At 39.1% G+C, this 25,354-nt stretch overlaps 1 protein-coding gene across 5 annotated transcripts in view; it reads right to left on the bottom strand.

Moving 5' to 3' along the window:
* UBR5 (ubiquitin protein ligase E3 component n-recognin 5) overlaps nt 1-25,354 on the bottom strand; it is a 146,796-nt gene that overhangs the window by 17,669 nt on the left and 103,773 nt on the right. For 3 of the 5 annotated variants that reach the window (XM_066265918.1, XM_066265920.1, XM_066265922.1), the window contains exons 33-48: nt 23,703-23,863; nt 23,340-23,579; nt 18,194-18,317; nt 17,513-17,624; nt 16,279-16,410; nt 15,619-15,880; nt 14,449-14,713; nt 13,908-14,119; nt 9,977-10,207; nt 9,340-9,413; nt 7,256-7,428; nt 7,047-7,160; nt 5,886-6,106; nt 4,350-4,470; nt 4,162-4,266; nt 544-787 (exon numbers count right to left, since the gene is read on the bottom strand). In XM_066265918.1, the coding sequence (XP_066122015.1) occupies nt 544-787; nt 4,162-4,266; nt 4,350-4,470; nt 5,886-6,106; nt 7,047-7,160; nt 7,256-7,428; nt 9,340-9,413; nt 9,977-10,207; nt 13,908-14,119; nt 14,449-14,713; nt 15,619-15,880; nt 16,279-16,410; nt 17,513-17,624; nt 18,194-18,317; nt 23,340-23,579; nt 23,703-23,863 (2,791 nt within the window). The remainder of the gene's footprint in view (nt 1-543; nt 788-4,161; nt 4,267-4,349; nt 4,471-5,885; nt 6,107-7,046; nt 7,161-7,255; nt 7,429-9,339; nt 9,414-9,976; nt 10,208-13,907; nt 14,120-14,448; nt 14,714-15,618; nt 15,881-16,278; nt 16,411-17,512; nt 17,625-18,193; nt 18,318-23,339; nt 23,580-23,702; nt 23,864-25,354) is intronic. The other 2 variants (XM_066265919.1, XM_066265923.1) reach the window with 1 other exon arrangement.

Below are 25,354 nucleotides of genomic sequence, written 5' to 3'. Positions count from 1 at the left end.
CTTGCACTAAAGCAGCAAATTAATAGAAATCTTACTACCAAAAAACATATAAAACACTATACTAAACAATGAGGGTAGTGACACAGTCAGCCAATTTATATTTGGTTGCAGGCTTCATTATCTCATTGGGAACCAGCAGCAACTCTACAAATCATACTCTCTCTAGCACTGCTGTAGAAAACAGTGTTTTCTTCTCAGGTATCTGTACCACCTAAATAGAGGGCGGGGGAAATACTTCAGTCTGCTCACTGAACTTTTATATCACCATGTATCTTACCACCTCCCACCCCCCAACCTATAACAACTGAGAGGAGAAACTCAAACATAACATTAAGGAAGACAAATGTGGCAGAAGAGCAAACTGCTGAACTGTCGATCAGAGTAGTTTAAGCAAGATTAAATCATTAATCTAGAATAAAAGTATATAAAAATGTAAATGTACATTGAAGTTCTCCCACAATAAATACATATGCACATGATTATCATTGTTTCAATCAAACAAGGAAAGATTTTTATGATGCTTGTTATCTGTCAAGTACTTACTTGTATGAGTGCCTTTGTTGGCATTTTGGATACAATCTAGATTTGGCAATTTTTCATTTGACAAAAATGCTTGTGCAATGGCTGTATAAAAACTTCGTGCTACACCACTGCCCTCTCCTGGCTCATCCTTAAATGTGACTTTTACTCTGTGTACAGCCATTGGTGTAGTAGCACATCTTCGACCAAAGTGATTATTAAGCTGCCTCATGGTCTGCTGAATAAGAAGATCCCGATCCCGATCAACCTGTTAAAAACATATCAGAAAGAAAGAAATTCAGTGTTGGAAACCAACAGAAATTTTCTATATAAGATCTATTTTTAGCTTTTTCTTGACAATTTAAATATGTAACTACAAAGTAATCTGGGTTCTCAGAAATTTATGCATTCCAAATAAACAACATTCTAAAGTATGTAAGAATGTTTTGTGTTAAATCAGGATAATGGAATTTAATTCAATACTAAAACTTTCTTAAAAGATTTCCTAGGAATAGCAATTCATTCAATTTTGGAATGCACTAGAATAAACTACAAGTGGACAGAAATGTAAATTAATTTTAATAGCAAATACTAGAACATGGAATATTCCTTTGGTGACAGAACACCATACGGAAAGTAACAGAAAAATGGCGAACTGGGAGACATTTTTGTACTTTCTAGTACAAAGATACACATTCATGAGTAGTATGCATGTCACCTAAAGATAAAGTGCTTCTCAAAATAAACAAACAAAAAAACCCAAAAGAACTAAGAAAAGAACTTAAGTAGAAAAAAACAGACAAGAGCTTTCTTTTTGGCAGGGAATAAGGTATTTCAACAAAGCTTATAGAAAAAAAAATATCCTTAATATCCTTAAATATATAGAACAATATTTAACTTTGCTCATAAGAGAATGCACATTTAAACTATACTATGATGCCATTTTTTAATCTATCAGATTGGTAAAAATTTGAAAACTGCTGGCAAGACTATGGAGAATCAGGTATTCTCATATTAATGTTGAAAGTGTAAAAATATACAATCATTATGCAGAGGTATTTGCCAATATTTGGCAAAATTATGTATGCACGTGTCCTTTGACACAGGTTCCGTGTCTAGGAATCTATCTCAAAGACACACTAGCCCAGAATAGAAGCACACATGAGGCTATTCATCACCACTATTATAACAGCAAGACTGGAAACAAACCCAAATGTCTACCAATAGGAGAACAGCGGAAAAAACCGATACAACCATAAAATGCAGTGCACTAAGACAAAGCTGCTGTAAAAGGAAGCAGAATATCTCTGTATACGGTTAAGACTTTCTCTCTTTATTGGGAACAGAAAGATGGAGTAAAATGTATAGCACACTCAGGGTAGGGAGTGGAGGAGAGAGAAGTAATGAATACACACAGACAATTATATTGGTTTAAAGGGGGGAGAGAAATAAACTGATAAAAAACTTGAAGGGTGGGGGACATCGAAAAGAGACAGAAATTGAAATGGAAACTAGATCTCTGAACAAATACATGTTCTTTGTAGAGTTTACCATGCAACACTAGATATTTTATATTACTTAGGAAAAATATTTTTTTAAAAAGAAAAAGCAATCCCTAAAACCTGAAAGCAAAATGAAAGAAAAGGCCCTATTTATAGAAATGGTAGCAAAACCATGTAAAGATAAATTAATTCAAGTAATTTTAAAACAAAGTAATTTGACCATAAATCTCCAACTAGTTGTGCTCTAAGAACAACAACAAAAAAAAAATTGCAAAAAAATCTTAAGCTATCTTCAATATTATTTTGTGGTAGTGTTAACATTGTGATTCTAAGACTGCTGTGTGTACGCTATAGGATAAAAGCAAATGAGTAATTTTATTAGTGTTTGGGAATTCGGATATTTAGTTTGAAAAAAAGGAGATAAAAACTAAAAGGTGAAGCCTGAGCAGGTGGTGGCACAGTAGATACAGCATCAGACTGGGATGCAGAGGACCCAGGTTCAAAACCCTGAGGTCTCCGGCTTGAGTGCAGGGTCACTGGCTTGAGCAAGGGGTCACTTGCTCTACTGTAGCCCCCATTCAAGAGACACATGAGAAATCAATGAACAACTAAGGAGACTAAGGAGTCATAATGAAGAACTGATGCTTCTCATCTCTCTCCCTTCCTCTCTGTCCCTATCTGTCCCTCTATTTCTGTCACAAAAAAAGAAAAAGACTAAAAGGTGAAAATAAAACAAGCTTGTGCTGCTTAATCTTGAGTTTAAAAGGGATGAACTCATGATGTAACTTTCTTCTCTTTTTGTTTGTTAAGGAACATTTCCTAGCTATCTCCACTAAAAAGGCCTAGATCTCATATGGAATCTAACAGCACAATAAACTTAGGAACATAACAAATACAGGCAGGGTCACAGGGAACAGAAGGACAGCTGTCAGAGGGAAGGGGGAGAGGGAAAGGGATCAAAGAAAACGAAGGGATTAGCCTAATTATATGTACATAATTCATAGATACAGATAACAGGGCATCAATTCCCAGAGGGGAAGGGGGATGGAGGTGGGGGGAAGAGGGTGAAATGAGAATGGAAAGAGACTTTGCATGGGACATGGGGGGGTACAGTGGGGGGGGTAGTAGATATTATATTGAGTGGGACACTTGAAACCATGTCAACACAATAAATTTAAAGTAAAAATTTAAAAGACATTTAGGACAATAAAAGAAAAAAGACCTAAAACAATGACCAATCCAGGAGGCAATGAGCAACCCTAGAGCCCAAATTATAATCTCAAAATACAATTTCCTACTAAAATGAACAAGGGCTTAATGAAATGGCTGACTTAAGTAAGGTCTATGACAGGAAATATACAATGAGAGAAATACTAAAAGGAAGTTATCAAAGACAATGGAGTCATGTCAAAAAAACTCAGGAGCCGCCCTGGCCAGTTGGCTCAGTGGTAGAGCGTCGGCCTGGCGCGCAGGAGTCCCGGGTTTGATTCCCGGCCAGGGCACACAGGAGAAGCACCCATCTGCTTCTCCACCCCTCCCCCTCTCCTTCCTCTCTGTCTCTCTCTTCCCCTCCCGCAGCCAAGGTTCCATTGGAGCAAAAGATGGCCCGGGCGCTGGGGATGGCTCCTTGGCCTTTGCCCCAGGCGCTAGAGTGGCTCTGGTCGCGACAGAACGACGCCCCCTGGTGGGCGTGCCGGGTGGATCCCGGTCGGGCTCATGCGGGAGTCTGTCTGACTGCCTCCCTGTTTCCAGCTTCGGAAAAATACAAAAAAATACAAAAAACAAAAACAAAAAAAACCCCATCAGGAGCCAAAAAGGAACCACACTCCCATTAGCCAGAGAAAGACAATTTGAACATCAGTTGGAATAATACCCTCAATGAAAGCACACCAAAAACATTTAAATTCATGTGTTCATGATACTTAAAAAAGAAAAAAGCAACTCATTGATCATCACTAGAGGATGCTAGGAAATCTTACTGCCAGAGATGGCCACTATTCTAAATGTGGTAGTTATCATCTATTTTCTTTAAACTTTGAATTTATACAGCACATAGCCCTAAGCATGATTGTTAATTTTTGTTTTTAAACTTTATATAAATGACATACTATCTATATATAGTATAAGAAAATCTAAATACCTTTACCTCTAGTGATAAATCTCTTGACTGCTGATTTCTCAGTTTTTCCATTTCTCTACGGAACTTTGATTCTTTTACCTCAAAACCACCCAATTCGGTTAGGATCTTAAAAAAAATGCACGACAGAATTATTTTCTGAAATACATTCTTACAGACAAAATAGAATTTCAAGTGCTCAAAATACATACCGATCCAGGTTCTGCTCCAACATCTTCCATGAATACCCTGCCGAACAGTTCCAGTGAAAGGCGCCAACGTCCCAGCAGCATATCGTGGGAAATAACCATTCCCATGAAGCTACACTGTGGCCTGTAAGAAGTTTATGGGGAGAAGGGGACATAATTTAGCCAATTCTAAAAATTGCCTGACTTTTGGCCAATGACAGTAATTTACTTGGTCTTTTAATAGTCTGAGGTTTTAGGTCCTTCAAACCACATCTTCTCTATTGGGGAATTTTCTTTCTATAAGCTTCTCATTCCTCACAGAACCATCTCATTTTTACTCCATTTTCCCCTCTGTCCTTTATGTAGGATACTTACCCAGGCTGCCTCCTATCTCCATCTTTAACTTTACCTCCTTTCCTCCTCTCCTTCAAGTACAATGTCCATCTCCTCTGCCTAGTACGGTTCCCAGACCCCTCTCCAGTTCAAACTTGCACAATGGACCTGAATTACCACTGTGTTAAATATACTCATTCCAGTGATACTCAACTCAAACTCAAAATGGTGAAACTGAGGACCTCCTTCAGGATAATGACATTGGCTCCTGACTTCTTTCAGTAGTATCATCTACTTCTCTACTGCACTGATGTGAAACATTGTAATTCTTCTGTGCCCTATTCCTCCAGACTAATCAAGTCCTTTATGAGTTTCTCTTCCTTTCCATACTAGAAGGCAATGTCCTATTTCAGCCCCCTTTTCATTTTACCACTAGCCAGAATAACAGCTTTCTAACTTGTCTCTCTACCTCTAATTTTTCTCTTTATCAAACTAACTGCTTCTATATATCCTAACCATTTCAGCTTAATCCGTACTGTTTCTAGAAAGCTTGGGCCACTCAGTCCACAATTCTTCCTTGCCTTTTACAGTTGTTATGACTATCTGTGTACATGAAGTGTATATATATATAGTTTCATAAACTAGCTAAATTCCTTCTAAGCAAAAATATTATCTGACATTATATAAGCAAAAAACATAGAATTACTCTACAAATCATTTGATTAGCCATACTGAGCCAGTGTATGCTGGCAAATTTTTATCGGGAAAGCAAAGAACCTACCTCTTGCAAGAAATTACCACCTGTGGACTTGGCAAAGGAGCCCATGCAAGTGTGAGAGCCACAAATCTAGAAACTTCCTTCTAGTTATTCACATCTTCGCCCTTAGCTGAGCTGCTGGTAACAAGTCTATAATTGGCTATTTGACATTGATATATATACTTTAATTCAGTACTAAACATTAAAAAGTCTCAGAATTTTTTCAATAAAGTGAGGAGAAAAGCATAATGCTAATCAATGACAATATATCACCAAAACCCCTAAAATCCAGAAAACTGAAACTTAATATTTAAATATCTGCTTATAACCTATGAAAATACAAAATAATACATTTAACTCTATTATTTACATACAAATGAAATAAAATTTCTAAATTGAAATTCCTATAGCAATTATTTAATAGCCCAAAAAGTAATACAATAGAACAACTGTCTTCACTTAGCAAATACCTGAACGAAGTAAGCGGTGGCCCCTCGCTCTCAGTCAGTCCTATTTCTGCCAGCAGACTACTTTTCAGCTGTGCAGCAAGATCGTGAGCAGATGGCCCAGGTTTTGAACTCTCGGCTTCTTCTGGCACCACATTCTGTTCTTCCCCCTCCTTTTTTTGCCGATTTTGCATGTTCATTACATTTTTCAAATTGGCAGCATAAGACATTTTAGTTGGAAGAACCTATGAATTTTTACATTTAAAAGTTACACATTGAAAGAACTAACTAGATTTCGTTTTCAACTTACTAATACTCCATAGAAATCATACTAAAGTGATGTAATTCCAGTTTGGCACTTTAGCTACAAAGATGCAGCCTGTTTCCTATCTGACTCCCCTCAGTAACCACAAATTCCAGTGCATTTACCAGAGCAGTTTCCAAGATTTCTAAAGGAATCTTTGTATTATCTGTGGGTTCTTGAGTCTCTTATGTATTTTCAATCTTTTCCTTTCTCATTTAGACAATAAAAAATTCTATTTAACTAAATTTTTTCTATGCCTGCTCTTAAACATGTTATTACCTTTTTATTGGAGAAACAATACGGTATTATTTTAAGCTCTCAAATCAGACTTTTATCTAAGATCTAGAGCTTTCACTTAACTAGCTGTATAACAATAGATATTCCCACATGGAATTTATGTAAACTCTCCAAGCCCCAATTTATTACCCATAAAAGCAAGATAACAATGTTTTCTACCCAACATGGTTATAAAGACTGAGACAGTGCCCAGGAAACAGAATTACTCAACAAATTATTATTACCTTATTCACATTCTAGACTCAAAAAGAAAAGTTTCAAGCTAATATTATACATGTTCAATGCATTAAAAAGTATATTTGCATGTACATATCAATTTCCAAAAGCATTACAACAATCAACTCTGTGAAACAGGGAGAACACATAACGAAACTACTACTTTACAGAAGTAACCTGCCAAGTTAGTCTCAAAGCAGGCTAATGAAACAGTTGGAAATCCTTTTACTGTCATAAAACAGGAATTTCTGATACTTCTATTATTTGGGGAAATACAATATTCTGAAGTAACACATTTCCAATAATCTGGATGCTGGGACAAGTGCTCACTCACAAATATTGTATCACAAAGATTTTTACCCTCTTACCTCAAGGCAATTTCTATCCATTGTAACCTCCATTAAGCATTTCCCACTACTGGCAGATGAAGAATAAAGACCCTGACTTGGACGGCCAAAAAGATCCTCCTTTCTAGCATTTGGCTGGAATTTTAACAGAAATATTTTAGTTACATTGAACACTTGAAAAAAATAAAATCAATTAAAAATAAACCTTAAGACCAGTTCATTTAAATCACCTGCAACAGATGTGGCTGATCAGCCAAGGGGATGGCTTCAGCAAGAGGCACTTCAAACGGATTGGGGGGTATACACCCAAGGAACGTCATGGAATCTGAACGTCGAAAAAATGGATGGTTTTGGCCAGTTTCTGCAGGAAGAGAGTCATCATCCTTATCATTCAATGCAGCACCTAAACATAAAGAGATAAAATGTTTGGTTTTTAGAAAAATTCTTTAATTATTGGGGAAGGGTAAAAGAATCTTAATCTGCTCAATCCAAAATTCCCATTACCTCTTTGTGAATTTTCATGCCACTCAAAAAACAAGTCAATAGTCCAAAATTTTGATAATATTTTTGATAATAATTTAAGTGATAATTAAAAATATTAGCAATTTAAAAGGGTTATGAGAGTAAATTTTATGTTGTATATATTTTAAATAACAATATAAAGTTGCCATTAAATATTAGCAGTAACAAATATTGCTCCATTTTGTTTTAGATGGAAGTTTCCCATACCCTCTTCTCTCTCTCTGGGGATTCAGACCTGAATACAAGGTAGATTCCTGAGCATACTAAGAACCTGGCTCACATATGGCTTCAAAAAAGAAGAGATGGTCAGGAGCTGAAATTTAAGCATTTGCTTACTTATAAGTTCTGTTCCTGTACAAGAAGATAAACAGAGAAATCTGTGGGCACTCATGAATCATGATAGGAAGTCAGCACACCAACTCCCCTTAATGGAATTAAACTTCGAGCAATGTTTAAAGTATGTTGTGAAAACAGTTGTTAAGAGATGGCTGGGTTCTCAAAAATTAGTAGTTAGGTCAGCTGTCTTTCTCTGTGCTGAATAAAGGTGCTAGCTGATAATTAGTATCAAAATCTTATAATTATTATCAAGAGTCAATGGCCCTAGCCAGTTGGCTCAGTAGATAGAGCATTGGCCTAACGTGTAGAGGTCCTAGGTTTGATGCCTGGTCAGGGCATACATGGGAAGCAACCATCTGCTTCTCTTCCCCTCCACCTCCCCCTACTCTCTCTTCCTTGCTTGCAGCCAGTGGCTTGACTGGTCCAAGTACTGGCCCCAGGGTCTGAGGAATGCTTGGTTGGTCCAAGTGTTGGCCTCAGGCACTAAAAATAGCTCAGTATTAGAACACTGGCCCCAGAGAGGGGTTGCTGGATGGATATGGTTGTATGCATGTGGGAATCTCTCTCCCCTCCTCTCACTATCTGACCTCAATTTAAAAAAATTTTATTTCTATTTGAAATAGCTGATAACTACAAATAAACTGCAGAAGATCCCAAATCTCTTGAGTTTGGAATATGGTCTCTCTTTTTATTGTGTTAACTGTTATAGATTTTGATATTTGGAAGTTAAAACTGGTAATTTTTTTTTTTGCATTTTTCTGAAGCTGGAATCGGGGAGAGACAGTCAGACAGACTCCCGCATGCGCCCGACCGGGATCCACCAGGCACAACCACCAGGGGGTGATGCTCTGCCCACCAGGGGGCGATGCTCTGCCCCTCCGGGGCGTCGCTCTGTAGCGACCAGAGCCACTCTAGTGCCTGGGGCAGAGGCCAAGAAGCCATCCCCAGTGCCCGGGCCATCCTTGCTCCAATGGAGCCTTGCTGCGGGAGGGGAAGAGAGAGACAGAGAGGAAGGAGAGGGGGAGGGGTGGAGAAGCAGATGGGCGCTTCTCCTGTGTGCCCTGGCCGGGAATCGAACCCAGGACCCCTGAACGCCTGGCTGACACTCTACCACTGAGCCAACTGGCCAGGGCTTCTGCTAAGATTTTAATATAATGCCTACACACTTTACTTAAGAGTAAAGGTAAACATAAAACTAGGAGAAATGCACAGGAGAAATATGAAAATCATGCACAAAAATTTTTGAAAAATTTGTAACATTTTAAAAATCATCCTTATGAAGCAAATAATGCAAGAATGTGTAAGGGAAAGTGGACAGAAAAGGCAAGAAATGGGACATAGAGAAGAAAAGAGAAATTCCCACCCAGACAGAAAATAATGAAGTTAAAAAGCTTGAAGGGGAACTACTGAGGCAGCCATTTCTTGAAGTAGATTAGCAGATTTTCTGTACACTAACTTTGATTGGTGTCATCATCATTTTCATGTTCTGAATCTTCATTATCAATACCCAGTTCCAAGAGTTCTCGTGTCCTTTAAAGAGACAAATGAGTTGTTTTACATGAAATATTTGTGTAATATAAATAGAAGCAAAGATTATGGGAACTATAAGCAAAAAACCCCTCAACCCCCCCTCCCCCCAGAAACACTTGAAAAGGTCTGTTAAGTATCTAACCGATTTTGAACACTGTAACAAAGTTTCAGACTCTGGGAATGGTAGGCTAGCCAGCCAAAGTACTACGACTACAAAACAGACTTAAACAGAAGTAAAAAGCTAATCACACCAAGAAAGAGTGATAGGAAATCAGCACAGCAACTCAGAGGTCACACGAAGTCTAATAAAAAACATGATCAACCAGGCCAAACTATCTCAAACATAAAGCTTAACTGGATTCTTCGGGTTCCTGCTTTGAGTGAGGAGTAGCTACAGTGAAAGATTGGATAACTGAAGCCCATTTTCCCACAGGAAATGTTCCTGCACTATTTCTCTTTCACAGTGCTGTTCTCCTTACTCCAAAAATTGGACAATGTACTAATGAAGACCACACTGAGCAAGTAAGAATTTCTTAAACCAACCTCATGGCAAGTATGGATACCTTTTGCGTTCCAGTTGAGGTGTATCCAATGTTGTCTGCTGGTTCATTGCTTTAATCCAATATATAAGGGCTTGAAAAACATATGCTACATGCTTCAGTGAGCAAACATCCAAAACTGGAAGGACATCAGAATGCTCATCATTATGAGACCGCATTAGAGACAGAGCATAATTTAGGAAGTCCCCTCGAGCCGACATCATTCCTTGGCGGGCACTAAGCAATGTGGCACGTCTGAAGGAATAAAAAGAAATGAAATTGTTTACAAAAATAAGTAAATAAGTAAATAAAAACCCCAAATGAGTGGCCCTGACCAGTGGCTCAGTGGATAGAGCATCAGCCTGGTGTACAGACATCTGGGTTCAATTCCCAGTCAGGGCACACAGGAGAAGCAGCCACCTGCTTCTCTCCCCTGCCTACTCTGCCTCCCACAGCCAGTAGCTCGACTGGCTCAAGCATGGACCTGGGCACTGAGGATAGCTCAGTTGGTCTAAGTGCGTCAGCCTCAAGCACTAAAACTAGCTCAGTACTTGAGCATCGGCCCAAGACGGTACTGCCAGGTGAATCAGGTAGGGGCACATGTGGGAGTCTCATTACCACCCCTCCTCTCACTTATAGAAGATATAATAATAAAAATAAACACAAATGAGAGGCCACTAAAATAAATATACAAAATTAGGAACTGAGACTATCCACAAATAAAAACTCATTAATCTTATGGCTCAGGCGTTAGAAATGTAACCACTGTATATTTCGTAAAGAAAAGGAATTCCAATATCCTTTGGAATGGCAGAAGGAATGCCTTCCCTAAAGACAATGGTTCTCAAACTTTAGCTTTCATCAAAATCACCTGGAGGGCTTGTTGCAACAGATAGCTGGTCCCACCCCAAGTTTCAGTAGACCTGGGGTAGGGCCCCCAAATTTGCATTTCTAACAAGCTCTCAGGTGTTAGTGATGCTGTTTTCTTGGGGACATTTTTGACACTGAAAGCACAAACAACAAAAGAAAACAGAGATAGCACTGGGCCTTCAAAGGATACCAACAAGAAAAGGAAAACAACTCACAGGATAGGACAAAATTTCTACAGTTAACTACTTGATAAGGAACTTGTATCCAGAGTATAAAAAGAATTCACACAATTCAATGACATGCAAATTTAAAAAAGGGTAAAGGATCTAAATAGACATTTCTCCAAAGAAGACATATGTACAAATGGCCAGTAACACATGAAAAGATGCTCAACAGCATTAGCCATTAGGGAAATGTAAATCAAAACCACAATGACCCCTTCCCAGGTGGCTCAACTGGTAACAGCGTCGTACCGGTGCGCAGAGGTTGCCAGTTCAATCCCTGGTCAGGGAACATACGAGAAGCAACCAATGAGTGTATAATTAAATAAAACAACTTCTCTCTCTCTCTACCCACTAGGATGGCTATTATCAAAAAGAAAAATAACAAGTGTTAGCACAGATGTGGAGAAACTGGAACCCTCCATGTGCTCGTACTGGGAATATAAAATGGTGCAGCCACTTTACAAATCACTCTGGCAGTTCCTCAAAAGTTAAACAAGAGTTACTGTGATCCAGCAATTCCACAACCAGGTATATACCTAAACTAATTGAAAATACATGTCTATGCAAAACCTGTACACAAGCGTTTGTTGTGGCATTGTTCATAACAATCAAAAGGTGGCTAAAAACATATTTTGGCCGTAATAGCCAAACAATACCCAAGTGTCTGTAAATGTATGGATGGGTAAACAAAATGTGGCATATCCACACAAGGGAATAACTACTACTAGGAAATAATGTACTAATACATGCTAAGCGTGAATGAATCTTAAAACCATTATGCTAAGTAAAAGAAGCCAGACACAAAAGACCACATAATATATGATTCCATTCATGTGGAATGTCCAAACCAGGGAAACCTATAGAAACAGTAGATCAGTGGTTGCTTAGGGCTGGAAGGTAGGGGAAATGGGGAGTGCCTGCTAATAAGAATGGGGTTTCTTGTGGAGATAAAGTATTCCAAAATTAATGTTGATAGTTGCGCACAGCTCTGAATACAATCAAAACTATGGAACTATATACTTTAAACGGGTGAATTATATGGTATGTAAATTACATTTCAATAAAGCTGTTATATTTGCATGAGAGTGAGAGAGAAAGGGAGAACCCTGTCAGCAATGAGTATCATCAGAACTCTGTGCTTCAGGGCAGATCAGCCTAATGAAAACAAGGCTTGTGCCTGTTTGTGGAGCAGGCTTCCTAGGGCAGGAAAGCTGATGCCTCCAAAATCTTATCTCTGGTCCAGATCTCTCAGCCAACCATTCACTTTTGCATATTAAGACATTTCCATCAAATTCCCTCCCAGTTCTCAAGTTCAAAAGCAAATATGTATGTCCATTCCACTCTTCCACATTTTTCTCTTTATTTTCCTATTAGTTATTCTGAATCAAAGTCTAAATGTATAACAGTAAATTCTTTCTCATTTTGCTTTATCCCTCAATAGGCCCTAAATTCTGTTTATATGATTTCAAAGCTTCTCGCTCCTCCTTCCTGATCTTTACTGTCCCACTTTAGTAACTATTATCTCTCTTGCAGACTCCCAACTACAGTCTTGTTCAGTTTCCTAAGCAATCTCGTAGACCAGGGGTCTCAAACTCGTGGCCCGCCAAACAATTTTGTGCGGCCCGCAGACTAATCCACGAAGTTCAAAATATTTTGGATAAAATTAAGTAAGCCTAGGGGCCTACTTGTATTTTTCATTTCTCTAGCAACCTAGCTAGATATTAGCTTAGTTAACAGCAGTTGTGATGCGAACTACAGTTTCTGGTCGTTTTGTGACACTGAGTAAACTGCATGTACAATTGTGCTTGTTGTACTGATTTTTTTTTGTTTTCAACTGCAGTGAGAAAAGTATTGCGTAACAGTTGCCTTTTGTAGACCTAGTGCGGCCCGCAGAATGGCTGTGATCTTGCTCTGCGGCCCACATGCTGAGTTGAGTTTGAGACCCCTGGTCTAGACCCTTGTCTTTCCCTCCTTTATGATCCACCCAAAGAAGCAAGGTTGTTTAGCCTGAGCCAAAGCTAGAACCAAATCCTGTGATCTTAGGTACAGGTACTTTCACTGTATGGCACTGCCTCCGCTTTAGTGATAGATGTTTGATCCAATTCCTAGACCTGAAAAAGGTCATTTTATAATTGAATGAAGGAAGAAGGAGGAGGGAGGGGGGAGGAGGGGGGAGGAGAAAGAAGAAGAAAGAAGAAAAAGAAAGAAGAGGAGAAGGAGAAGAAGGAGAAGGAGACGGAAGAAGAAGGAGGAGAAGGAGAAAGAAGAAGAAGAAGGAGAAGGAGAAGAAGGAGAAGAGAAGGAGGAAGAAGAAGGAGAAGGGAAGAAGGAGAAGGAGGAAGAAGGAAAAGGAGGAGAAGGAGGAGGAGAAGAAGGAGAAGGAGGAGAAGGAGGAGAAGGAGGAGAAGGAGAAGGAGAAGAAGAAGAAGGAGATTCAGCAAGCTGGAGAAGGTAGGAAAATATGTTTAGAAAACCAAAGAGCAGCTTTGGCAACTACACAAAACTTCTCCTGAGTACAAAGTGCATTCATATTCAGCATGGTCAAAATAAGCCTTTCATGAATATATGCCTTTCAAAAGGGAAGGAGGAGGGGCAGGGAGCCTGGGGTTAGTAAGACAAGGATGTTGATCACTCCCCTTCAAAAACGGTGATTGCAATTACTATCAGATTCCTGTCATACAAATGAAGTTTTAAAAAATAGCCTGGATTATAACTAATTTGTTTTGCTTCAGTTACACAATTTTAAAAGAAGTAATGCAAGGCTCTTACTTCCTCCTTTACAACAGAGGTCTTATGTAAAAAACCTTCTAGAATACAAGGGTTCTGTCTAAACATACAAGCATAATTGAAGACTTTCATACCGTCTGCCTTCAAGGGTTCGTAAACTAGCCTCTTCTCGAGCAGTCATCCTCTCTCTTCGCGCTGAGTTCTGAGAAGCGTGAAGAGGATGGTTTGGATGTCCCGGGTCCCCAGCAGACGCTAATGCAGAACCATAACGTAATTGAGCCTCAGTAGAATCCATAATACTGACCATCCAGTTCCAAGTGGGAATAAGCTTTTCTTCTACATAGTTCTATGAAGACCAAACTAAAATAGTTAAAAACTGTGAAAACCAAACTAAAACAGTTAAAACTACCCCCAAAAAGTTAAATTTGATATACAGCAGGTCCTTGAATAATGTTTCATTGATGTGATGCCATAGAAACTTAACTCTTGTTTATAACTATCAGCCTATGGTTTCATTTTGCTCAAAGACATAGAACCTATTGATGAAGTGAGGACTTACTATAGCATTTTTGTACATTTAAATATCTGTAACATTTAATGCCCCTTATATTGGAATTCTCATAATTCACAGCCAAATTATATATCTGAATGAGTGACTTTTCCGTGGCTTCATACCTGTAAGTTTACTGCATCCTGGTAAGTCAATTTCACAGCTGCTGGAATCTGCGAGTATACTAGGTGATTATACTTAGGAATAAGGCCCATCAAGTCTGAAATCTGTCTGATGACAATGCTGTAAGCCCTGGCTAAACTGCTTGCAGATGTTAAGTAGCTGCTGGCATTGCTAGCTTCCAACGCAGCTGCTGCAGCTGCAGCACTCGTGCTGATGGTACCACTCCGGCGTAAGTTTGAAGGATCGATATAAATCAAACCTGCTGAACTCGCTGTAATGGAAAATGGATAAGCACAATAAGCTAATGTCAGTTGCTAACTGTGTTTCTCAAGCACTGTATCTATTTATATAAGAAAGCTAAAAGATCAATTGCATTTCAAATATGCAATTTTTCAAGCCACACTAATTTAGAAAGGGGAACGATGAGGGAGATAAGAATTACTACAATGTTGTTAAACAGAGGCAATTCTGCCACTGCCCCCACAAAAGGGGAACATTTGCAACGTATGCAAACATTTTGGTTGTCACACCAGGGTGAGAGGTTACTAAGGAATGACCTCTAGTGAGTGGGTAGACATCACAGATGATGCTAAACATCCTACAGTGCACAACTGCAAATAAACAATTTAGCCCAAAGTAGCACTGTCACAGAGATCGAGGAACCCTGCTCTAATATAAGCTTAACTAATTTTTATATTTGACCTCAGCAAAATAATAGAAAATTATTATGAAACTTGTTCTCTAGATCAGGGGTCCCCAAACTTTTTACACAGGGGGCCAGTTCACTGTCCCTCAGACCGTTGGAGGGCCAGACTATAAAAAAAAACCTGAATAAATCCCTATGCACACTGCACATATCTTATTTTAAAGTAAAAAAACAAACAAAATGGGAACAAATACAATATTTAAAATAAAGACCAAGTAAATTTAAATAAACAAACTGACCAGTATTTCAATAGGAACTAGGCTCCTCTCACTGACCACCAATGAAAGAGGTGCCCCTTCCGGAAGTGCGGCAGGGGCTGGATAGATGGCCTCAGGGGGTCATAGTTTGGGGACCCCTGCTCTAGATGTGGCCCATGGGTCATAGTTTGGGGACCCCTGCTCTAGATGAACATCATAACTTTACAAAAATACCTATTAAAAGCACTCAGGAAACCAAGTTTTCAGACTTGCCTGCTGGTGTGGATGTGCTGGAAGGGGCTGTGCTGGCTGCCCGCTGATGCTGGGTGTTTCGAACAGCCCACTGCATGGAGCGGGGAGCTTGGGCAGCACCATTGGCATGGGAGCTATTCGTGGTTCTCTCTAAAGGCTCATCAAGCATAAAGGTCTCTTGTTCTATGTCGTCACTCTGACTGCTGCTGCTGTCAGAATCACTTGAGTCATTTGACTGTGAATCATCTTCAGAAAAGAAGGCAGGAACACTGCTTGCACCTACATTTTTAATTTTTAAAACCGAAACCATTTTGAGTTTGTTGATATTTGAAACTACAGCACACACACACCCCCGCCCCCATTCAGGAAAGTATATATATTAAACAGAGTGTCAGGCTGTATTCAACAATCCACAAAACACATCATTAAAAACATTTAATTAGAAAAGAACTCTTTTAAATGAACTTTAAAATTAATCCATTATTTAAAATAACAAAAGCAAAAGTCATTAAAACAATACCCTTTTTACTAACATCTATAGTTAGGAAACAGGATGAAGTTATAAAAAGGTTTAGTCACCCTTGTATATAGCATACAAAATACAGTTTAACCAATTCATGCTAAATACACAAACAGCCTTATGTTCATAAGGAAGTTGCTAGGGAATGGTAGCATACCTGCTTCTGAACCAGCCGTCGCTGCAGTGACGACACTTCTGCGCCCACTTGCGTTATCTTGGTTGCTATGATTACTTTCACTGTCACTTTCTGTTTCAGCTGCTGCTAACAAATCCAGCTCCATGTCACTCCCTAGTAAATAGATTTAAATAAGACGAAAAAAGTAGTACAAACTCACTGTGGATCCAGACTGGGTCTCCTAAGCCAGAAAAGCATAAGGGAGGGAACTTAAGAAAGTGAGAGGGGGAAGAAAGGACAGAGAGAAAGGATAACTACACGAGCGTAAGCATAATGCCTGCTTAGCAGGAAAAGAATGCCTACATAAATGCTGGTACCCGGGGGATCATTACGCAGCAATTCAAAATCTGTCCCACAGAGCTTTATGTCAAGTGTTGAGCAGGAGGACTTAAGCTAGCAAGGAGAGCTCTGGGCTAGGTCCTTGCTTCATTCTCATCTGTTTTACATACTGGGCTTCCAAAAGGGGAAGGAAGTTAAAAATGTCTGTTCTTCATAGTTCATGGTATATACACACATCAAAACATACAAAATGGTAAATTTTAAATGTCTGTTATACCACAATAAAACTGATTCCAAAAAAGTCTATCCTATGGCTACTGATAAACATTCTTATGTAGCAAAGAGGCAAAATTATTATTTTAAGTAAAAAAGAAAGTCACAAAAACTTCATATACAATATGTAAAAGATATGCATGAGAATGGGCAGCACCGGGCAGGACTGAAGTAAAACACAAACTGTTAGCATATGGGTGGTGTTATGCATCATCTGTTTCCTTCTGTCTCATTCCCAAATTTTCATAACATGGTTATGATTATTTTAGTTTCTAAAAAATTAAAATGACTTAAACTGAAAGGTCAAGAGGGAGAACAGGATAAATCATTTTGTACATTTAAATAATATTTATACTTATATATATATATGCTTGTTTATGTAATGTATGTGTACCTCCAGATATACATGTATGTATGTACAGCATGGGCAAAAGTAAGTTTACAGTTGTGAGTAGACAAAGTTTATTTAAGTATTATTATTAATTACTGCATTATTTCCCATATAAACAACTGTTCATATATATATATATGTAGAACCTCCTAAAATTTGAAACAGATGTTACAGAATCCCTTGGCATTTCACTTTACATCCAATGGGGTTTTTATCTCTCTTTAAGGTACATGATTTACTCGTACTGAATAATTTCTCCAATAACCTGCATACCGTCTTCATCGTGCTCATCGTGCTGTCCCTCAGCCTCAGCATTTTCTTCCCCATGTTCTTCCTGTTCATCATGATGATCTTCTTCTCCAGCCACACCCTCCACCACCTCAACCTAAATCCAGAATCTTATTTGTAAACAATTAAAGTATATAATAAACACACTTCTCACCAATGTCCCTCTATGGCAATTAGTAAATAAAACACAAGGATCCCTTAATACAGGGAACTGGACTCTTCATTTTGCTAGTGACAATTTGCTATCAAAAATTATGCTGACCTATCTCAAAGTTTATAACTCCTGTCCATACACAGAACCTCAAAATTAGAAGTATAACAATTGTGTGGAGAAGTTTTTTTAAAACTTCTGCAATGATAAAATTTACCTAAAAAATACACAGTATTCTAATTCAAATACATTGCACAAAACTACTAAAACTGTTTTTAACATTGAGAATATCTTTTCTATTAATCCTTAAGTAAAAACAAGTTTATGTTTCCAATTTCCGACTACCCATTGAGTCAGGTACTATTAAAATACTTTTAGGATGTATAACCACAAATGAGAACCTATAACCAAAATCCAGAAGCTGGCAACAATTGCATTTAATAAAGTATCTAATGATTACTTTCCCCTCCTTCCCTCCCAAATAAAAGCCTCTCATCTACCACAGTTAAAACTACCTCTTCCACATCTGCTGAAACAATGTCATCCTGTTCCTCGTCTCTGCCTCGAACAGGCTGTGACTGGCTGATGCGCCTCTGCTGTGGGTTCCGGATGATGTAGGATGACTGAGACTGACTGGAGCTGTGGGAAATCCAGAGGTCAGGAGTGCACTGCTGCCGCACCTGACTATACAGTGTAGCGCCATGTGATTTACTTGCTAGCATTCTATTTTAAATCTAACCTAAAAATTCTTGGAAACTAGTAATAATTAATTTAGTCTCTCAAAAAACATAAACCCCAAAGAAATTATTTTATCATAAAGAATTAGCTTATAAATCTCAGAATTTTATTTTATTTTAAATATTTTATTTATTGATTTTAGAGGGAGGAGAGAAAAAGAGAAAGGTGGGAGGGAGGAGCAGGAACCATCAACTCATAGTAATTGCTTCTTGCATGTGCCTTGACCAGGCAAGCCCAGGGTCTGGAACCAGCAACCTCAGCATTCCAAGTCAACGCCTTATCCACTGCACCACCACACGTCAGGCTGTTTTTATTTTTAGTAAGTCATTTCAAATCTGTGTTAATACACATACTTTTCATGAGTCTTTCCACTGAAATATTCTAAAGGGAACGTTTTCCCTTTTCCATTGCTTTTTAAAACCAGCAGTCCACAACTTCCAAAGGCTCCAACAGCAGCATTCATCCAGTAATGAAAATGTGCTTACTATAAAAAATCTACGGCCCTGGCCGGTTGGCTCAGTGGTAGAGCGTCGGCCTGGCGTGCGGGGGACCCGGGTTCGATTCCCAACCAGGGCACATAGGAGAAGTGCCCATTTGCTTCTCCAACCCCCCCCCTCCTTCCTCTCTGTCTCTCTCTTCCCCTCCCACAGCCAAGGCTCCATTGGAGCAAAGATGGCCCGGGCGCTGGGGTTGGCTCCTTGGCCTCTGCCCCAGGCGCTAGAGTGGCTCTGGTCGCAGCAGAGCGACGCCCTGGAGGGGCAGAGCATCGCCCCATGGTGGGCAGAGCGTCGCCCCCTGGTAGGCGTGCCGGGTGGATCCCGGTCGGGCGCATGCGGGAGTCTGTCTGACTGTCTCTCCCCGTTTCCAGCTTCAGAAAAATACAAAAAAAAAAAAAAATCTACTGTTTATGTAGACCTGACATTACCTACCTTGCATCAGCTTATTACCTTTGACTTGCCGGGTGTGTATGTGGAAAAACACATCAATTCAAAAGTGTGATGTTAAAACAGAATCATAAAGAAAAGTGGGGTAGCAAAATACTCTTACTTCTCTAAAAATCAGACTGAGAAATAGCCAGGAAAAGACATATGTCTTCGTTATATTAAAAAATATAAAATAAAATGGAGAACCAGAGAGTGCAGCTTAAAATGCAGGTGGTTGCTAAACTACACTGTGACCTAACTATTACCCTTTATCTACAGATTTTAAAAGAAGTTAAAAGACCCTTAAGTGGCCCTGGCCAGTGGCTCAGTGGATAGAGCGTTGACCCAGTGTATGGATGTGCCAGGTTCAATTCCCAGAGCACACAGAGAAATGACCATCTGCTTCTCCCTTGCTCCTTCTCCTCCTTCTCTCTCTCTTCCCCTCCCACAGCCAGTGGCTCAACTGGTTCAAAGGTGGCCCCGGGCACTCAGGATGCTCAATTGGTCCACCAAGTGTCAAGTCTCAAGTGCTAAAAATACCTTGGTACTCAAGCACTGGCCCCAAATGGGGTTGCCAGGTGAATCCCAGTCAGAGTACATGTGGAAGTCTGTCTCACTATCTCCCCTCCTCTCACACACACAAAAAAGACCTTTTAAGTGTTTACACTGTTAGTGTTCTTTCCTTACCTTAGCTGCTCTGAGAAACAATATCAAACCAGTTACACATGAAAAGTCGTCAACTGAGGCCTGACCAGGCGGTAGCGCAGTAGATAGAGCCTCGGACTGGGATGTGGAGGACCCAGGTTTGAGACCCCAAGGTCGCCAGCTTGAGAGCGGGCTCATCTGGATTGAGCAAAACTCACCAGCTTGGACCCAAGGTCACTGGCTCCAGCAAGGGGTTACTTGGTCTGCTGAAGGCCCACGGTAAAGGCACATATGAGAAATAAATCAATGAACAACTAAGGTATCACAATGAAAAACTGATGATTGATACTTCTCATTTCTCTCTGTTCCTGTCTGTCTATCCCTATCTATCCCTCTCTCTGACTCTCTCTGTTTCTGTAATAAAAATAAAAGAAAGAAAGAAAAGTTGTCAACTGAGACAATTTGCCTTCAAATAAATATGTCTCTTAGGCTATAAAGGTTTAAAGGGGCCATAGTGTTCACAGAAGACAGTCTGGGGTCTAAGCAAAAGTAGAAGTTACATCATAAAAATCCTCTCTTCTATCCCTTTCAAATACATAAAATCATGAAAGGGCAACAAACTTCACGAGATTTGCCCTATATCAGCCATGGCTGGGTGAAGACAGAAAAAAAAACCCCATCTTTTCAAAGACTTGCTAACTACAAGGGTGTGCTCATGAGTTTGGAGCTGCAATCTGCACTACGAGGGAGGGTGTGCTTCGGGGTTGGTTAATACAATGCCTCAACACTATCAGTATGTACCCAGCAGCAATTTCTCTCTCTATTCTGCCATCCAATACTCTGCCTAGGGAGAAGGAAAATAACTGTCTATATTTCTAAATATATCTAAACTTCAGTAGCTGTGAAACCTGTTACCTAACTTCTATGAACCTAAGTTTCCCCACTTTTAAAGTTAGATTGATAGTGGTACTACCAGTTGTTGGGAAAAATAAAACAGGCAATGCATCTATAATGCTTAGCAAAATTCTTACTTCACAATAAAATTTCAACAACAGTTATTGTATGCGGCATAGAGACACACTAGACACAGATTAATAAGAACATAAGAGTTTTAAAGAGGTGGGCAATAGAAAAAGCAAAACTACTAAACTTAAGAATTTATACTCAATGGAGTGATAAACACCATCTACCACCCAACACAAGAGATATCCCAGTATCTGGTCAAGTGTTTATGTTTTCTTTAAGACATGCCTATAACACTGGTTAGAATACACTCTATGCAAAGGAGTGATTGTACTGTATTATAATGAAGGGCTTCTATATTATAGCAACAATAGTAGACAACATTAGCACTGTTATCTGTTGATTATCAAATGAGATCTCCTTCTAGAAAGACATGAGAGATCGGCCCAAGAACACACCAAAGGTAATGAAGTAAAGAGGAGAGCTAAAGAGTGCCCAACACTTTAACAAAGAAACCTCAGAAGCAGGGCAAGATGATAAAATCTTAAAAATTAGTAGGAACAGGCTCATGGACACACTTTAGAGAAGAGATACTCTCAAAATCTGCTAAACGCACAAAAAAAAAATATGTCTAAAACAAAACCAAGGGAAAGGTACAAAGACTTCATAAGGTAACACCACTTGAGTAACTGGGTGTTCCTCACAGGGTATAAGAATCAGGAGCTTCACAGGAGTCCAAGAAGATTTCACTAGCAGAACCTCTGGACAATAGGGGATATCTGGCAAGTCTGAAAATATATAGCTTGATTTATAATAATTTTCAGCAAATCCTGCAAGTACATCAGTGACAAGGCTACCATGTAAGAGCTTTAACAGACAAACCTGGATTTAGATTCCAAGGTACCCAATGAAACCTGACAACAGAGGAAAAGTTGGAAAACATACCCTGGTATATGAAGGAATAAGAATAGTGAGAGCAGACATTCAACATCAACCTAGATGAAACTCAGGGGTTAAGATTTGGGAACTGTCCAAATACTAAAGCAGGCCATCCTTATTAAAACAGTGATGTTCAGAAAAAAGGAAGAACAACCTGGAATGCTGAGGTCACCAGTTCGAAACCTGGGCTTGCCTGGTCAAGGCATATACAACAAGGAACCAATGAACAACTAAAGTGAAGCAACTATGAGGTGATACTTATTGTTCCTCTCCCCTGGCCCTGTAAAGTCAATAAATAAAATCTTTAAAAGAAAAAAAAAAGAGGGGGAATAAAGATCTTTAAGTCTTAAAACTCCTTATTAAAATGTTATCATACAGGCCTGACCTGTGGTGGTGCAGTGGATAAAGCGTTAACCTGGAAATGCTGAGGTTGCCGGTTCAAAGCCCTGGGCTTGCCTGGTCAAGGCACATATGGGAGTTGATGCTTCCAGCTCCTCTCCCCCCCCCTCTCCTCTCTATAATGAATAAAATCTTTAAAAAAAAAAAAATGTTATCATACATACACACAGTAATAAAATCAGACTCGAGAAAACCAAATAAAATAATTGTTTGCTAAAGATCTCTAGAGCCTTGCAACTAACTCAGAAGTGTGGCCCCTAAACCAGTAGCTTTGGCATTATCTGACAGTTTCTAAGAAATACAGACTCTCAGGCTCCACCCAGACCTCCAGAACCAGCCTCTGCCATTTTAATAAGTGATTTGCATGCATATTAAAGAGAACCACTGTGCTAAATAAAAGACACTAGAATGTTTCATGTTTAGCTTTAGGTTCTAAACATTCTGACTCAATAAGCTCACAGTCTAGTTAGGATAACTATCAAATAAATGGAAAAGATGAACGAGATTTAAGAATAAAGAACCTTGTCACTAGAAACTTCTTATTACGGCGTTGTTTTAGTCCTCTCCTAGTTAATATGGCTGTTGTAGAGAATATTTTAAAATTCTATCATTCTGATTGTTGTTTAGGTTACACATAAGCTTCCCCCTAGCCCAAGCCTTTGGACATAACTAATATCTTCTCATTCTCCAATTTGGCCTTCCAGCAGGCTATTAATTAAAGGTAAGAAGAAACAGTAATGTCTACAGAAGTCTTAAGTGAGCTTTCTTTTTTTTAATTAAGTAAGCTTTCTTATCAGGTTCTTTTATTGGCATAATAAAAACTGTGCCTTTGCAAGCCCAAGCAAAACCCAAAACTATATGTCTATTAGACATGGACATACATGTAAATATAATTTTTAAAGTGCATTCACAGGTTAAAAAGTAAAATCTTTACCATTTATCATATAAATAATCATGTACACTACCTGAATGCTTATGCAAAGGTTTTAGTTAAGCCAAACATGTCATTTCCAGAGAAAATTAAATCAGAATCTTTTACCAGATAGAAGTTTACCTGCTGGACTGATCAGATGACGGTCGTGGTGGTAGTGGTTCCACTGAAAATAATTCTTCACTGCCTTGCATGGCATCTATGCTGGTACTAGCCAGAGTAAAAGGTGCTGTTGGGCGAGCAATTCCCATTCTGACAGGAACAATCAGCGACTCTGCTACATTGCACAATTCTTCCACAGCATAAGGTAGCAGTGCCTGGAATACACGCTTGCATTTTCCAATTGGCTGTGGAATAAAGTTGCTATAGAGCAAAAAGAAAAATACAGGAATCTTTTATGAATCCTTTCATATACATGATGTTATTATTTTTATAAAAACGTAGTGAAAAATAATATAAAAGTCAAAAGCAAAAAGGATGTCTTACTTCTTCTTTTTGGATGAAGCCATTTCCACACTAAGAATGACAAAAACTCTTGCCACTGAACGCAAAAACCTCATTGTCACAGCAATTGCTTCTTCCCGACGTCCAGGTGTGTATTTGTTTTGGAGTTCTTTCACAAGTGTACCTAGCAGAGTATCTAGAAGCTTTAAAAATATTATACCACTCTTTAACATTAAGACATCTCAAAAGATGTTTATATATTCATAAAGTAAAAAGTTCTAACACATTTTCAATGTTAATTTTTCATAATAAAAGTCTCCAAATAAATTTAACCAAAATATTTACAAAGTAAGTGATTAATTTATGCCACATGCCTATCACTGTGCTTGACCTATAGGTATCAAATGTCTGATTTCTTGTTTTCAGTCTCACAGTCCTCTGTGTATCAATTAATATTTAGAAGAACTGCGCCAAATATGTCAAGTCACAGGAAGAATATATTCCACTTGTTACAGGGTACTTACTGAAGCAGCAAAGTAGATTCAACTGTTTATATTAATAAGTTCATAACCCTGTCCCCATCACTTAACCATTATTAACACTTTCTGGTCTTCTTTCTCTGCATGGTCTATCATATAGATATTAACTACAGAGAATACCAAATTTCATGTTATTTTCTGTTTTTGAAAATGTTACTTAAGATAAGCCTTACTTTTAAATTACTACATTTTACCTGGCCGGTTGGCTCAGCGGTAGAGCGTCGGCCTAGCGTGCGGAGGACCCGGGTTCGATTCCCGGCCAGGGCACACAGGAGAAGTGCCCATTTGCTTCTCCACCCCTCCAACCGCACTTTCCTCTCTGTCTCTCTCTCTTCCCCTCCCGCAGCCAAGGCTCTATTGGAGCAAAGATGGCCCGGGCGCTGGGGATGGATGGCTCTGTGGCCTCTGCCCCGGGCGCTAGAGTGGCTCTGGTCGCAACATGGCGACGCCCAGGATGGGCAGAGCATCGCCCCCTGGTGGGCAGAGCGTCGCCCCTGGTGGGCGTGCCGGGTGGATCCCGGTCGGGCGCATGCGGGAGTCTGTCTGACTGTCTCTCCCTGTTTCCAGCTTCAGAAAAATAAATAAATAAATAAATTACTACATTTTATTAGTTATAACTGATATAACTAATTTGATTCATTAGTCCACTATTATTGGATCCATAAAGTATTTCCATTTTTAATTTTCTATTATTCTGTGATGACTTTTTTTCTCATACATTATTTCCTTATGACATGTTCTGAGGGTAGTATTTGTACAGCTCTCGACACTGCTAAGTTAAGTACCAAGTGCAATGCCACCCCGCCGGGTATGTTCTTTTTACCATCATCTCAACAGCACTGGGTTCTGTGGTTCATATTCTTTTCTAATTTCACCAAAAAGGGTGTACTTTAAAAAGTTTGCACCAAGTTACTGTTAATTTTGAACACTGCTCCATACATTTTTTTATACTGTTGTACTTTTAACATATTTTAGGAATTTATTTAGAATGAAAGGAGCTACTGCTGTTAACTGATACATTTAAATCACTCCATAAATTCCATCCCCCTGTACTGCTTAATTAGAGCTTAGGATGTGTTTAGGAATTTGGACTAATGACTATTATGGGAAGCTAAGTGAGAAAAGCACCCTTTTCATGTGCTTGTAAGTAAACAT

This window comes from Saccopteryx bilineata, chromosome 3 (assembly GCF_036850765.1).
Source record: "Saccopteryx bilineata isolate mSacBil1 chromosome 3, mSacBil1_pri_phased_curated, whole genome shotgun sequence".
Taxonomy (NCBI): domain Eukaryota; kingdom Metazoa; phylum Chordata; class Mammalia; order Chiroptera; family Emballonuridae; genus Saccopteryx; species Saccopteryx bilineata.
Note: the sequence above shows the minus strand (reverse complement) of the source record. Positions and strands in the feature narration are given on the sequence as shown.